Source organism: Gobius niger, assembly GCF_951799975.1.
Source record: "Gobius niger genome assembly, chromosome: 4".
NCBI lineage: Eukaryota > Metazoa > Chordata > Actinopteri > Gobiiformes > Gobiidae > Gobius > Gobius niger.
Genome location: NC_136855.1, coordinates 647,797 through 664,249, shown reverse-complemented (window position 1 = coordinate 664,249; position 16,453 = coordinate 647,797). Strand labels below are relative to the sequence as shown.

At 37.6% G+C, this 16,453-nt stretch overlaps 1 protein-coding gene across 1 annotated transcript in view; it reads right to left on the bottom strand.

Annotated features, from left to right (window-relative positions):
* Nucleotides 1-7,554: 7,554 nt before the first annotated feature.
* LOC306962379 (uncharacterized protein) overlaps nt 7,555-16,453 on the bottom strand; it is a 76,578-nt gene continuing 67,679 nt past the window's right edge. Inside the window, exon 29 of the mRNA XM_079555499.1 lies at nt 7,555-7,807. Within this exon, the coding sequence (XP_079411625.1) occupies nt 7,649-7,807 (159 nt within the window). The 3' untranslated portion in view covers nt 7,555-7,648. The remainder of the gene's footprint in view (nt 7,808-16,453) is intronic.

Here is a 16,453-nt window from a genome sequence, read left to right as displayed (position 1 = left end):
GTCTCACCAATATCTCACCAATGTCTCACCAGTGTCTCACCAATATCTCACCAGTGTCTCACCAATATCTCACCAATATCTCACCAATATCTCACAAATATCTCACAAATATCTCACCAGTTTCTCACCAATATCTCACCAATATCTCACAAATATCTCACAAATATCTCACCAGTTTCTCACCAATATCTCACCAATATCTCACAAATATCTCACCAGTGTCTCACCAATATCTCACCAGTGTCTCACCAATATCTCACCAGTATCTCACCAGTGTCTCACCAATATCTCACCAATATCTCACCAGTGTCTCACCAGTATCTCACCAGTGTCTCACCAGTATCTCACCAGTGTCTCACCAGTATCTCACCAGTGTCTCACCAGTATCTCACCAGTGTCTCACCAATATCTCACCAGTATCTCACCAGTGTCTCACCAGTGTCTCACCAGTGTCTCACCAGTATCTCACCAGTGTCTCACCAATATCTCACCAATATCTCACCAGTATCTCACCAATATCTCACCAATATCTCACCAGTGTCTCACCAGTGTCTCACCAATATCTCACCAATATCTCACCAGTATCTCACCAATATCTCACCAATATCTCACCAGTATCTCACCAGTGTCTCACCAATATCTCACCAGTGTCTCACCAATATCTCACCAGTGTCTCACCAGTGTCTCACCAATATCTCACCAGTATCTCACCAGTGTCTCACCAATATCTCACCAATATCTCACCAGTATCTCACCAGTGTCTCACCAGTGTCTCACCAATATCTCACCAGTGTCTCACCAATATCTCACCAGTATCTCACCAGTGTCTCACCAATATCTCACCAGTGTCTCACCAATATCTCACCAGTATCTCACCAATATCTCACCAATATCTCACCAATATCTCACCAGTGTCTCACCAATATCTCACCAGTGTCTCACCAGTGTCTCACCAGTGTCTCACCAGTGTCTCACCAGTGTCTCACCAGTGTCTCACCAATATCTCACCAATATCTCACCAGTATCTCACCAATATCTCACCAATATCTCACCAGTGTCTCACCAATATCTCACCAATATCTCACCAATATCTCACCAATATCTCACCAATATCTCACCAGTATCTCACCAATATCTCACCAATATCTCACCAGTGTCTCACCAATATCTCACCAATATCTCACCAGTATCTCACCAATATCTCACCAATATCTCACCAGTGTCTCACCAGTGTCTCACCAATATCTCACCAATATCTCACCAGTATCTCACCAATATCTCACCAATATCTCACCAATATCTCACCAATATCTCACCAGTATCTCACCAGTATCTCACCAGTGTCTCACCAATATCTCACCAATATCTCACCAGTGTCTCACCAGTATCTCACCAGTGTCTCACCTATATCTCACCAATATCTCACCAGTATCTCACCAATATCTCACCAATATCTCACCAGTGTCTCACCAGTGTCTCACCAGTATCTCACCAATATCTCACCAATATCTCACCAGTGTCTCACCAATATCTCACCAGTGTCTCACCAATATCTCACCAATATCTCACCAGTATCTCACCAATATCTCACCAATATCTCACCAATATCTCACCAGTATCTCACCAATATCTCACCAATATCTCACCAGTATCTCACCAATATCTCACCAGTATCTCACCAGTATCTCACCAATATCTCACCAATATCTCACCAATATCTCACCAATATCTCACCAGTGTCTCACCAGTATCTCACCAATATCTCACCAATATCTCACCAATATCTCACCAGTGTCTCACCAATATCTCACCAGTGTCTCACCAATATCTCACCAATATCTCACCAGTATCTCACCAATATCTCACCAATATCTCACCAGTGTCTCACCAATATCTCACCAATATCTCACCAATATCTCACCAATATCTCACCAGTATCTCACCAATATCTCACCAATATCTCACCAGTGTCTCACCAATATCTCACCAATATCTCACCAATATCTCACCAGTATCTCACCAATATCTCACCAATATCTCACCAGTATCTCACCAATATCTCACCAATATCTCACCAGTGTCTCACCAATATCTCACCAATATCTCACCAGTGTCTCACCAATATCTCACCAATGTCTCACCAGTGTCTCACCAATATCTCACCAATATCTCACCAGTATCTCACCAGTATCTCACCAATATCTCACCAATATCTCACCAGTGTCTCACCAATATCTCACCAATATCTCACCAATATCTCACCAGTGTCTCACCAATATCTCACCAATATCTCACCAGTGTCTCACCAATATCTCACCAATATCTCACCAATATCTCACCAGTGTCTCACCAATATCTCACCAGTATCTCACCAATATCTCACCAATGTCTCACCAGTATCTCACCAATATCTCACCAGTGTCTCACCAATATCTCACCAGTATCTCACCAATATCTCACCAGTGTCTCACCAATATCTCACCAGTGTCTCACCAGTGTCTCACCAGTGTCTCACCAATATCTCACCAGTATCTCACCAATATCTCACCAGTGTCTCACCAATATCTCACCAGTATCTCACCAGTGTCTCACCAATATCTCACCAATATCTCACCAGTGTCTCACCAATATCTCACCAATATCTCACAAATATCTCACCAATATCTCACCAATATCTCACCAGTATCTCACCAGTGTCTCACCAATATCTCACCAATATCTCACAAATATCTCACCAGTTTCTCACCAATATCTCACCAATATCTCACAAATATCTCACCAATATCTCACAAATATCTCACAAATATCTCACCAGTTTCTCACCAATATCTCACCAGTGTCTCACCAATATCTCACAAATATCTCACAAATATCTCACCAATATCTCACAAATATCTCACCAATATCTCACCAATATCTCACCAGTATCTCACCAGTGTCTCACCAATATCTCACAAATATCTCACAAATATCTCACCAGTTTCTCACCAATATCTCACCAATATCTCACAAATATCTCACCAATATCTCACAAATATCTCACAAATATCTCACCAGTTTCTCACCAATATCTCACCAATATCTCACCAATATCTCACCAGTATCTCACCAATATCTCACCAATATCTCACCAATATCTCACAAATATCTCACAAATATCTCACCAGTTTCTCACCAATATCTCACCAATATCTCACCAATATCTCACAAATATCTCACCAGTTTCTCACCAATATCTCACCAATATCTCACAAATATCTCACCAGTGTCTCACCAATATCTCACCAGTATCTCACCAATATCTCACGAATATCTCACCAATATGTCACCAGTATCTCACCAGTGTCTCACCAGTGTCTCACCAATATCTCACCAGTGTCTCACCAGTGTCTCACCAATATCTCACCAATATCTCACCAATATCTCACCAATATCTCACAAATATCTCACCAGTTTCTCACCAATATCTCACCAATATCTCACAAATATCTCACCAGTGTCTCACCAATATCTCACCAGTATCTCACCAATATCTCACCAATATCTCACCAATATGTCACCAGTATCTCACCAGTATCTCACCAGTGTCTCACCAATATCTCACCAGTGTCTCACCAGTGTCTCACCAATATCTCACCAATATCTCACCAGTATCTCACCAGTATCTCACCAATATCTCACCAATATCTCACCAGTATCTCACCAGTGTCTCACCAATATCTCACCAATATCTCACCAGTGTCTCACCAATATCTCACCAATATCTCACCAGTATCTCACCAATATCTCACCAGTGTCTCACCAATATCTCACCAATATCTCACCAGTGTCTCACCAATATCTCACCAATATCTCACCAGTGTCTCACCAATATCTCACCAATATCTCACCAATATCTCACCAGTGTCTCACCAATATCTCACCAGTATCTCACCAATATCTCACCAATGTCTCACCAGTATCTCACCAATATCTCACCAGTGTCTCACCAATATCTCACCAGTATCTCACCAATATCTCACCAGTGTCTCACCAATATCTCACCAGTGTCTCACCAGTGTCTCACCAGTGTCTCACCAATATCTCACCAATATCTCACCAATATCTCACCAGTGTCTCACCAATATCTCACCAGTATCTCACCAATATCTCACCAGTGTCTCACCAATATCTCACCAGTATCTCACCAGTGTCTCACCAATATCTCACCAATATCTCACCAGTGTCTCACCAATATCTCACCAATATCTCACCAATATCTCACCAATATCTCACCAGTATCTCACCAGTGTCTCACCAATATCTCACCAGTGTCTCACCAATATCTCACAAATATCTCACAAATATCTCACCAGTTTCTCACCAATATCTCACCAATATCTCACAAATATCTCACCAATATCTCACAAATATCTCACAAATATCTCACCAGTTTCTCACCAATATCTCACCAATATCTCACCAATATCTCACCAGTATCTCACCAATATCTCACCAATATCTCACCAATATCTCACAAATATCTCACAAATATCTCACCAGTTTCTCACCAATATCTCACCAATATCTCACAAATATCTCACAAATATCTCACCAGTTTCTCACCAATATCTCACCAATATCTCACAAATATCTCACCAGTGTCTCACAAATATCTCACCAGTGTCTCACCAATATCTCACCAGTATCTCACCAGTATCTCACCAATATCTCACAAATATCTCACCAGTGTCTCACCATCTGCGCGGCTGAGACGATTTATCTCTCACCATTCTCAGACCGTAGCGGCCTGCTGTGGCTTTATTCAGTCGCACTTGACCGCCACTGAATGTTGCGCACGCATGACATTCAGCTGCGCCACATACGCCAACTGCGATTCACACCTTTTCATGCGTCAACAGCGGTCGCTCGTGCAAACGCCCGTGCGCCAAAAGAGTGATCGCACGACCTTCATATTTTGAGGCTGCAAATGAACGCATAGTGCCCGTACGCCAATTGTGACAGGCCCCTTACACTAAGTGAAGTGAAATTAAATCTCATTAAGTCTCAGGTCTGTGACAAATTTTAAAACTTCTGGAAAAAGTGTCAAAAATGGATGAAAACGCAAGAAAAATGTGACAAAAGAGCAACAAATGATGTAAGTGCAGGAAAAGTGACAACGAAAAAAGTGGAAGAAACGAAAAGAAAGAAGACGTTTGTAATAAATGTCCGGAGCCAAAGTCAGAATCATGGTTTTATTCAAACGTCTCTCGTTTATTCACAGAAACACAAAGTCAGTCGTTCTTCATAAATAACTCTTTAGTTTCTTTAAATCACATATTTACATGGATACAAACGTATTTACATCAGACACCGGGACAGACGACTCTCTGACGGGAAACTCTCCACAGCTTTAACAAAGTCTCTGTATTATTATTATTATTATTATTATTCTAGAGTTAAAGGTTTCTGTTTCTCTCAGGTTTATCCAGTGCATAGTTCAGACTCAGCATCAGATTTGTTTATGAGCAGCACAAATAATAAACTTTAAAGCAGCTTCAGAGAAACATTCTTTACATTAACCGTCTTTCTCCTGCTTCCACAAGGTCTGACGTTTATTCAAAACCAGCGGAAAAATTCACATTTCTCGTGGTTGGATTTGAAACGGAGACAAAACTCGAACATTTAAACTTTCACCTGGAAACAAAAACATGTTTCTTTATTCACTGATTCATGTTTTGTTTTTCTCAGAGTCTCCACTTCACTCACTTCTACAGACTCTAAACCAGGGGGAGGCAGGTTCTCTCAGGGGAGGGACCATTTTCTTCATTGTAAACAGACCGAGGGCGGAAGCCGCTGATTATTATGATGATTCGCCCAAAGTGAAGCACAACACTGGAAACATGACCATCTTAAATGAGATAAACGACTTAAAATGGCTTGAATTAATCAAATTCTATGTTGAATTTGAGTCGGTTTGAACTAATCCAACATCCAAATGCTGTAGCGCTGATGGAACAAGAATAAAACCCACTTGAAATCAGACAAATAAATGTTTTTCCCTTGAAATTACACAAAATTATCTGAATTAAGAGAATAACGACGACTAGAGCAAATCTACTCAAACCTTAGATTTAGTCTCTTAATTTAAGTAGATTTATGTCACGATTCTTCTTTTCCCAGTGCCTTCCTTCACATGCCAGTGTTGTACATCATATATGACCTCATCGGGTGCATTGACAGTATTTATACCTTTCTTTCCTCCCATTTAACTCTAATAATGTCAAAGTTCTCTCTGATTTGTGTCATAATGTTTCTCATCTTGAGGGCCAGAGGTTCTGTGCTGGAGGGCCGGGTTTGGCCCTCGGGCCTGACGTTGCCGACCCCTGATCTAAACAGTGTTTTAAAGGTTTTCTCAGAGGGATTTTTAATATCGAATTCTTAACCTGATTTATTGAGTTTGGACGACACAAAAAGGGAAACTTCTTTTTTTTTCCACTAATAAATGTTTTAAAACTAAAGAAGATCCAAAATAAAACCATACATTTACTCTATTATTCAGATTTATATGAAAACATAAAATGACTGAAAACTTTGAATACATTTTTCGATATGTTTAAATTGAAACTCTTTCCACCTGCGGCGTCTCGACTTCACGAGGTTCAAACAGAACTTTCATCTGCAACAAGAAGAAAAAGGGGAGAAAGAACCACAAATGAACTGAGATGTTTCTGAGCTCGTGTCTCTAAAGCTGATTTTCTGTCCTCACTCTGTCCCGATTGAAGGACCTGATGGAGGTGGAGACGTGGAGCTGCTGAGGCAGGAGCAGATCCTGAGCTCATGGAACAAAAGCATCTGATCCAAAAACCATCAGCGCTTTTTCATCTTCAGAAACAAACACGAGACGCTGAAGGTGAAGTTTGATTCTGGTGATAAACCGGATGGTTCTGATGGTCCATGAGCTTCAGGAGGAGCAGCTGTTACAGATGTTACAGTCTGAGGCCTCGTCTGTGGAACCTCTGGTTATGGGTTTACGATACGACTCCCTGATCATTATCTGACATTATTCTGATTCTGCTGAACATCACGCTCATGTTTCTGAAGATTGTCTCCACTTTTGGAGGAGAAAACGAGACCAGAGTTCATCTGATCTGAAGAGACGACTTTGGGACAGTTCTTGTTTCATGTGAATCGGCCTCAGGAATGACAGAGGAATGAGCAACGAAGAGAATCTGCATGAAGGCAGTTAGCACGGTTACACCTATAGGCTCTGTAGGAGGAGGACACATCACGTGAAGGTCAGATCCTCCAGCCCTCAGCTCACAGACCTCAGGATCTGCACCTGCTTCAGCAGCTCAACATCTCCACCTCCATCATAACCTTGGTCAGGACAGAAAATCCCCGTTTAAAGACACCAGGTCCTGAACAGTTCACGTCTCTCTGGTTCTTCTGGTCGCTCAATGACGTTTTCCTTGAACCTCGTTAAGATCTAACCCTGAGAAATGTGAACTTTGACCTTCAGGACTGCAGTCGCCTCAAACATCGCTCATGAACAAAGTAAACTTTACATTTAAATAAATGAGTGAAAGCTCGTTATTGCTTCATCCGCTCCTCAGACGGAGAATGTTTTACATATTTGGATGGTGGACATTCAGAGAGCGAGCGTCCACTAGAGGGCGCCGGCGAGGCACAGCAGCAGCAGCACGTGCAGCATCAGCAGGTAACCCACGAACAAGAACCGCCCACGACTCCGGCTCCGGAGCAGCCGCGAGAAATACAGGCTCCGCCCACGCAGCCAGCGGCGACAGGCGAGCAGCGACACGCCCACCTGAGGAGAGAGACAGGAAGTTACATCACAGACGAGCAGCGACACGCCCACCTGAGGACACACACAGGAAGTTACATCACAGACGAGCAGCGACACGCCCACCTGAGGACAGAGACAGGAAGTGACATCACAGACGAGCAGCGACACGCCCACCTGAGGAGAGAGACAGGAAGTGACATCACAGACGAGCAGCGACACGCCCACCTGAGGACAGAAACAGGAAGTTACATCACAGGCGAGCAGCGACACGCCCACCTGAGGACAGAGACAGGAAGTTACATCACAGAGACAGGAAGTTACATCACAGAGACAGGAAGTTACATCACAGGCGAGCAGCGACACGCCCACCTGAGGACACACACAGGAAGTTACATCACAGAGACAGGAAGTTACATCACAGAGACAGGAAGTGACATCACAGAGACAGGAAGTTCAGTCCTTATGTTCCTGATGTGGCGTCCATGAGCTGACCCGGAGCTTTATCCACGTGGCTTCATCAGGTCTTTATCTGCACATTTGTTGATGGACGATGGTTGGAATAAACTCTATTTTTCTAAAACCCTGGATGTCGCCAAAGGATCAAACACATCGATATTCAGTCCTTCTGTTTGATCTGCGCTCGGTGACGGTAAAGTCACCGTTGATGCCGGTCCTGCAGATGCAGGGGTGGCACACATTGGTATCTGAATATTTGCATTGTGTGAAACAAAACAAGGACAAATGGAAATGTTCTTGTATTGTATGAAAGGTGGGGGGGGTTGTTAGAGGGGGGGGGGGGTGAATTAGCATAAGGTGGTAACGAGTGTAATGTTTCAGAAACACAGAGGGTGAACGGGCCGATATTCAGCAGGTCACTGATGGACCATTATAGAGTCAGGCCTCCACACATGCCTCGCTAACGTTAGCATATTGGACGGTCATGGGAACATGTGGGCGTCGACCTCCTGCACCTGTGGCTCAGTGTCTGAGCGTCGACTCTTCTGACTCTTCACGTGGAAGAATCGGCCGAGTCTCAGTCAATCTGATTTAACAGATAATCACAATAAAAGAAAACAGCCTTTTCCAAAGACTGGGCTAGAAAAACACTGTTAGGGTTAAGAGTGTAGTAGTATTTACCTTCCTGGTGAGCAGTATATAGTTGTATATAAGTATTAGTAGTAATACTACAGTAGTATTTACCTTCCTGGTGAGCAGTATATAGTTGTATATAAGTATTAGTAATACTACAGTAGTATTTACCTTCCTGGTGAGCAGTATATAGTTGTATATAAGTATTAGTAGTAATACTACAGTAGTATTTACCTTCCTGGTGAGCAGTATATAGTTGTATATAAGTATTAGTAATACTACAGTAGTATTTACCTTCCTGGTGAGCAGTATATAGTTGTATATAAGTATTAGTAGTAATACTACAGTAGTATTTACCTTCCTGGTGAGCAGTATATCAGTTGTATATAAGTATTAGTAATACTACAGTAGTGTTTACCTTCCTGGTGAGCAGTATATCAGTTGTATATAAGTATTAGTAATACTACAGTAGTGTTTACCTTCCTGGTGAGCAGTATATCAGTTGTATATAAGTATTAGTAATACTACAGTAGTGTTTACCTTCCTGGTGAGCAGTATATCAGTTGTATATAAGTATTAGTAATACTACAGTAGTGTTTACCTTCCTGGTGAGCAGTATATCAGTTGTATATAAGTATTAGTAATACTACAGTAGTGTTTACCTTCCTGGTGAGCAGTATATAGTTGTATATAAGTATTAGTAGTACTACAGTAGTGTTTACCTTCCTGGTGAGCAGTATATAGTTGTATATAAGTATTAGTAGTAATACTACAGCAGTGTTTACCTTCCTGGTGAGCAGTATATAGTTGTATATAAGTATTAGTAGTAATACTACAGTAGTATTTACCTTCCTGGTGAGCAGTATATAGTTGTATATAAGTATTAGTAGTAATACTACAGTAGTATTTACCTTCCTGGTGAGCAGTATATAGTTGTATATAAGTATTAGTAATACTACAGTAGTATTTACCTTCCTGGTGAGCAGTATATAGTTGTATATAAGTATTAGTAATACTACAGTAGTGTTTACCTTCCTGGTGAGCAGTATATAGTTGTATATAAGTATTAGTAATACTACAGTAGTGTTTACCTTCCTGGTGAGCAGTATATCAGTTGTATATAAGTATTAGTAATACTACAGTAGTGTTTACCTTCCTGGTGAGCAGTATATCAGTTGTATATAAGTATTAGTAATACTACAGTAGTGTTTACCTTCCGGGTGAGCAGTATATAGTTGTATATAAGTATTAGTAATACTACAGTAGTGTTTACCTTCCTGGTGAGCAGTATATAGTTGTATATAAGTGTTAGTAATACTACAGTAGTATTTACCTTCCTGGTGAGCAGTATATAGTTGTATATAAGTATTAGTAATACTACAGTAGTGTTTACCTTCCTGGTGAGCAGTATATAGTTGTATATAAGTATTAGTAGTAATACTACAGTAGTATTTACCTTCCTGGTGAGCAGTATATAGTTGTATATAAGTATTAGTAGTAATACTACAGTAGTGTTTACCTTCCTGGTGAGCAGTATATAGTTGTATATAAGTATTAGTAATACTACAGTAGTATTTACCTTCCGGGTGAGCAGTATATAGTTGTATATAAGTATTAGTAGTACTACAGTAGTGTTTACCTTCCTGGTGAGCAGTATATAGTTGTATATAAGTATTAGTAATACTACAGTAGTATTTACCTTCCTGGTGAGCAGTATATAGTTGTATATAAGTATTAGTAGTAATACTACAGTAGTGTTTACCTTCCTGGTGAGCAGTATATAGTTGTATAGAAGTATTAGTAATACTACAGTAGTATTTACCTTCCTGGTGAGCAGTATATAGTTGTATATAAGTATTAGTAGTAATACTACAGTAGTGTTTACCTTCCTGGTGAGCAGTATATAGTTGTATATAAGTATTAGTAGTAATACTACAGTAGTATTTACCTTCCTGGTGAGCAGTATATAGTTGTATATAAGTATTAGTAATACTACAGTAGTATTTACCTTCCTGGTGAGCAGTATATCAGTTGTATATAAGTATTAGTAGTAATACTACAGTAGTGTTTACCTTCCTGGTGAGCAGTATATAGTTGTATATAAGTGTTAGTAATACTACAGTAGTATTTACCTTCCTGGTGAGCAGTATATCAGTTGTATATAAGTATTAGTAATACTACAGTAGTGTTTACCTTCCTGGTGAGCAGTATATCAGTTGTATATAAGTATTAGTAATACTACAGTAGTGTTTACCTTCCTGGTGAGCAGTATATCAGTTGTATATAAGTATTAGTAATACTACAGTAGTGTTTACCTTCCTGGTGAGCAGTATATCAGTTGTATATAAGTATTAGTAATACTACAGTAGTGTTTACCTTCCTGGTGAGCAGTATATAGTTGTATATAAGTATTAGTAGTACTACAGTAGTGTTTACCTTCCTGGTGAGCAGTATATAGTTGTATATAAGTATTAGTAGTAATACTACAGCAGTGTTTACCTTCCTGGTGAGCAGTATATAGTTGTATATAAGTATTAGTAGTAATACTACAGTAGTATTTACCTTCCTGGTGAGCAGTATATAGTTGTATATAAGTATTAGTAATACTACAGTAGTATTTACCTTCCTGGTGAGCAGTATATAGTTGTATATAAGTATTAGTAGTAATACTACAGTAGTATTTACCTTCCTGGTGAGCAGTATATAGTTGTATATAAGTATTAGTAATACTACAGTAGTATTTACCTTCCTGGTGAGCAGTATATAGTTGTATATAAGTATTAGTAATACTACAGTAGTGTTTACCTTCCTGGTGAGCAGTATATAGTTGTATATAAGTATTAGTAATACTACAGTAGTGTTTACCTTCCTGGTGAGCAGTATATCAGTTGTATATAAGTATTAGTAATACTACAGTAGTGTTTACCTTCCTGGTGAGCAGTATATCAGTTGTATATAAGTATTAGTAATACTACAGTAGTGTTTACCTTCCGGGTGAGCAGTATATAGTTGTATATAAGTATTAGTAATACTACAGTAGTGTTTACCTTCCTGGTGAGCAGTATATAGTTGTATATAAGTGTTAGTAATACTACAGTAGTATTTACCTTCCTGGTGAGCAGTATATAGTTGTATATAAGTATTAGTAATACTACAGTAGTGTTTACCTTCCTGGTGAGCAGTATATAGTTGTATATAAGTATTAGTAGTAATACTACAGTAGTATTTACCTTCCTGGTGAGCAGTATATAGTTGTATATAAGTATTAGTAGTAATACTACAGTAGTGTTTACCTTCCTGGTGAGCAGTATATAGTTGTATATAAGTATTAGTAATACTACAGTAGTATTTACCTTCCGGGTGAGCAGTATATAGTTGTATATAAGTATTAGTAGTACTACAGTAGTGTTTACCTTCCTGGTGAGCAGTATATCAGTTGTATATAAGTATTAGTAGTAATACTACAGTAGTGTTTACCTTCCTGGTGAGCAGTATATAGTTGTATATAAGTATTAGTAGTAATACTACAGTAGTGTTTACCTTCCTGGTGAGCAGTATATAGTTGTATATAAGTATTAGTAATACTACAGTAGTATTTACCTTCCGGGTGAGCAGTATATAGTTGTATATAAGTATTAGTAGTACTACAGTAGTGTTTACCTTCCGGGTGAGCAGTATATAGTTGTATATAAGTATTAGTAATACTACAGTAGTATTTACCTTCCTGGTGAGCAGTATATAGTTGTATATAAGTATTAGTAGTAATACTACAGTAGTGTTTACCTTCCTGGTGAGCAGTATATAGTTGTATAGAAGTATTAGTAATACTACAGTAGTATTTACCTTCCTGGTGAGCAGTATATAGTTGTATATAAGTATTAGTAGTAATACTACAGTAGTGTTTACCTTCCTGGTGAGCAGTATATAGTTGTATATAAGTATTAGTAGTAATACTACAGTAGTATTTACCTTCCTGGTGAGCAGTATATAGTTGTATATAAGTATTAGTAATACTACAGTAGTATTTACCTTCCTGGTGAGCAGTATATCAGTTGTATATAAGTATTAGTAGTAATACTACAGTAGTGTTTACCTTCCTGGTGAGCAGTATATAGTTGTATATAAGTGTTAGTAATACTACAGTAGTATTTACCTTCCTGGTGAGCAGTATATAGTTGTATATAAGTGTTAGTAATACTACAGTAGTATTTACCTTCCTGGTGAGCAGTATATAGTTGTATATAAGTATTAGTAATACTACAGTAGTATTTACCTTCCTGGTGAGCAGTATATCAGTTGTATATAAGTATTAGTAGTAATACTACAGTAGTGTTTACCTTCCTGGTGAGCAGTATATAGTTGTATATAAGTATTAGTAATACTACAGTAGTATTTACCTTCCTGGTGAGCAGTATATAGTTGTATATAAGTATTAGTAGTAATACTACAGTAGTATTTACCTTCCTGGTGAGCAGTATATAGTTGTATATAAGTATTAGTAGTAATACTACAGTAGTGTTTACCTTCCTGGTGAGCAGTATATAGTTGTATATAAGTATTAGTAATACTACAGTAGTATTTACCTTCCGGGTGAGCAGTATATAGTTGTATATAAGTATTAGTAGTACTACAGTAGTGTTTACCTTCCTGGTGAGCAGTATATAGTTGTATATAAGTATTAGTAATACTACAGTAGTATTTACCTTCCTGGTGAGCAGTATATAGTTGTATATAAGTATTAGTAGTAATACTACAGTAGTATTTACCTTCCTGGTGAGCAGTATATAGTTGTATATAAGTATTAGTAGTAATACTACAGTAGTGTTTACCTTCCTGGTGAGCAGTATATAGTTGTATATAAGTATTAGTAATACTACAGTAGTATTTACCTTCCGGGTGAGCAGTATATAGTTGTATATAAGTATTAGTAGTACTACAGTAGTGTTTACCTTCCTGGTGAGCAGTATATAGTTGTATATAAGTATTAGTAATACTACAGTAGTATTTACCTTCCTGGTGAGCAGTATATAGTTGTATATAAGTATTAGTAGTAATACTACAGTAGTGTTTACCTTCCTGGTGAGCAGTATATAGTTGTATAGAAGTATTAGTAATACTACAGTAGTATTTACCTTCCTGGTGAGCAGTATATAGTTGTATATAAGTATTAGTAATACTACAGTAGTATTTACCTTCCTGGTGAGCAGTATATAGTTGTATATAAGTATTAGTAGTAATACTACAGTAGTGTTTACCTTCCTGGTGAGCAGTATATAGTTGTATATAAGTATTAGTAGTAGTACTACAGTAGTATTTACCTTCCTGGTGAGCAGTATATAGTTGTATATAAGTATTAGTAGTAATACTACAGTAGTATTTACCTTCCTGGTGAGCAGTATATAGTTGTATATAAGTATTAGTAATACTACAGTAGTATTTACCTTCCTGGTGAGCAGTATATCAGTTGTATATAAGTATTAGTAGTAATACTACAGTAGTGTTTACCTTCCTGGTGAGCAGTATATAGTTGTATATAAGTATTAGTAATACTACAGTAGTATTTACCTTCCTGGTGAGCAGTATATAGTTGTATATAAGTATTAGTAGTACTACAGTAGTGTTTACCTTCCTGGTGAGCAGTATATAGTTGTATATAAGTATTAGTAGTAATACTACAGTAGTATTTACCTTCCTGGTGAGCAGTATATAGTTGTATATAAGTATTAGTAGTAATACTACAGTAGTGTTTACCTTCCTGGTGAGCAGTATATAGTTGTATATAAGTATTAGTAATACTACAGCAGTGTTTACCTTCCGGGTGAGCAGTATATAGTTGTATATAAGTATTAGTAATACTACAGTAGTATTTACCTTCCTGGTGAGCAGTATATAGTTGTATATAAGTATTAGTAATACTACAGCAGTGTTTACCTTCCGGGTGAGCAGTATATAGTTGTATATAAGTATTAGTAATACTACAGTAGTATTTACCTTCCTGGTGAGCAGTATATAGTTGTATATAAGTATTAGTAGTAATACTACAGTAGTATTTACCTTCCTGGTGAGCAGTATATAGTTGTATATAAGTATTAGTAATACTACAGCAGTATTTACCTTCCTGGTGAGCAGTATATAGTTGTGTATAAGTATTAGTAATACTACAGTAGTATTTACCTTCCTGGTGAGCAGTATATAGTTGTATATAAGTATTAGTAATACTACAGTAGTATTTACCTTCCTGGTGAGCAGTATATCAGTTGTATATAAGTATTAGTAGTAATACTACAGTAGTATTTACCTTCCTGGTGAGCAGTATATAGTTGTATATAAGTATTAGTAGTAATACTACAGTAGTGTTTACCTTCCTGGTGAGCAGTATATAGTTGTATATAAGTATTAGTAGTAATACTACAGTAGTGTTTACCTTCCTGGTGAGCAGTATATAGTTGTATATAAGTATTAGTAATACTACAGTAGTATTTACCTTCCTGGTGAGCAGTATATAGTTGTATATAAGTATTAGTAGTAATACTACAGTAGTATTTACCTTCCTGGTGAGCAGTATATAGTTGTATATAAGTATTAGTAATACTACAGTAGTATTTACCTTCCTGGTGAGCAGTATATAGTTGTATATAAGTATTAGTAATACTACAGTAGTATTTACCTTCCGGGTGAGCAGTATATAGTTGTATATAAGTATTAGTAGTAATACTACAGTAGTGTTTACCTTCCTGGTGAGCAGTATATAGTTGTATATAAGTATTAGTAGTAATACTACAGCAGTATTTACCTTCCTGGTGAGCAGTATATAGTTGTATATAAGTATTAGTAATACTACAGTAGTATTTACCTTCCTGGTGAGCAGTATATAGTTGTATATAAGTATTAGTAATACTACAGTAGTATTTACCTTCCTGGTGAGCAGTATATAGTTGTATATAAGTATTAGTAGTAATACTACAGCAGTATTTACCTTCCTGGTGAGCAGTATATAGTTGTATATAAGTATTAGTAATACTACAGTAGTATTTACCTTCCTGGTGAGCAGTATATAGTTGTATATAAGTATTAGTAATACTACAGTAGTATTTACCTTCCTGGTGAGCAGTATATAGTTGTATATAAGTATTAGTAATACTACAGTAGTGTTTACCTTCCTGGTGAGCAGTATATAGTTGTATATAAGTATTAGTAGTAATACTACAGTAGTATTTACCTTCCTGGTGAGCAGTATATAGTTGTATATAAGTATTAGTAGTAATACTACAGTAGTATTTACCTTCCTGGTGAGCAGTATATAGTTGTATATAAGTATTAGTAGTAATACTACAGTAGTATTTACCTTCCTGGTGAGCAGTATATAGTTGTATATAAGTATTAGTAATACTACAGTAGTGTTTACCTTCCTGGTGAGCAGTATATAGTTGTATATAAGTATTAGTAGTAATACTACAGTAGTATTTACCTTCCTGGTGAGCAGTATATAGTTGTATATAAGTATTAGTAGTAATACTACAGTAGTATTTACCTTCCTGGTGAGCAGTATATAGTTGTATATAAGTATTAGTAATACTA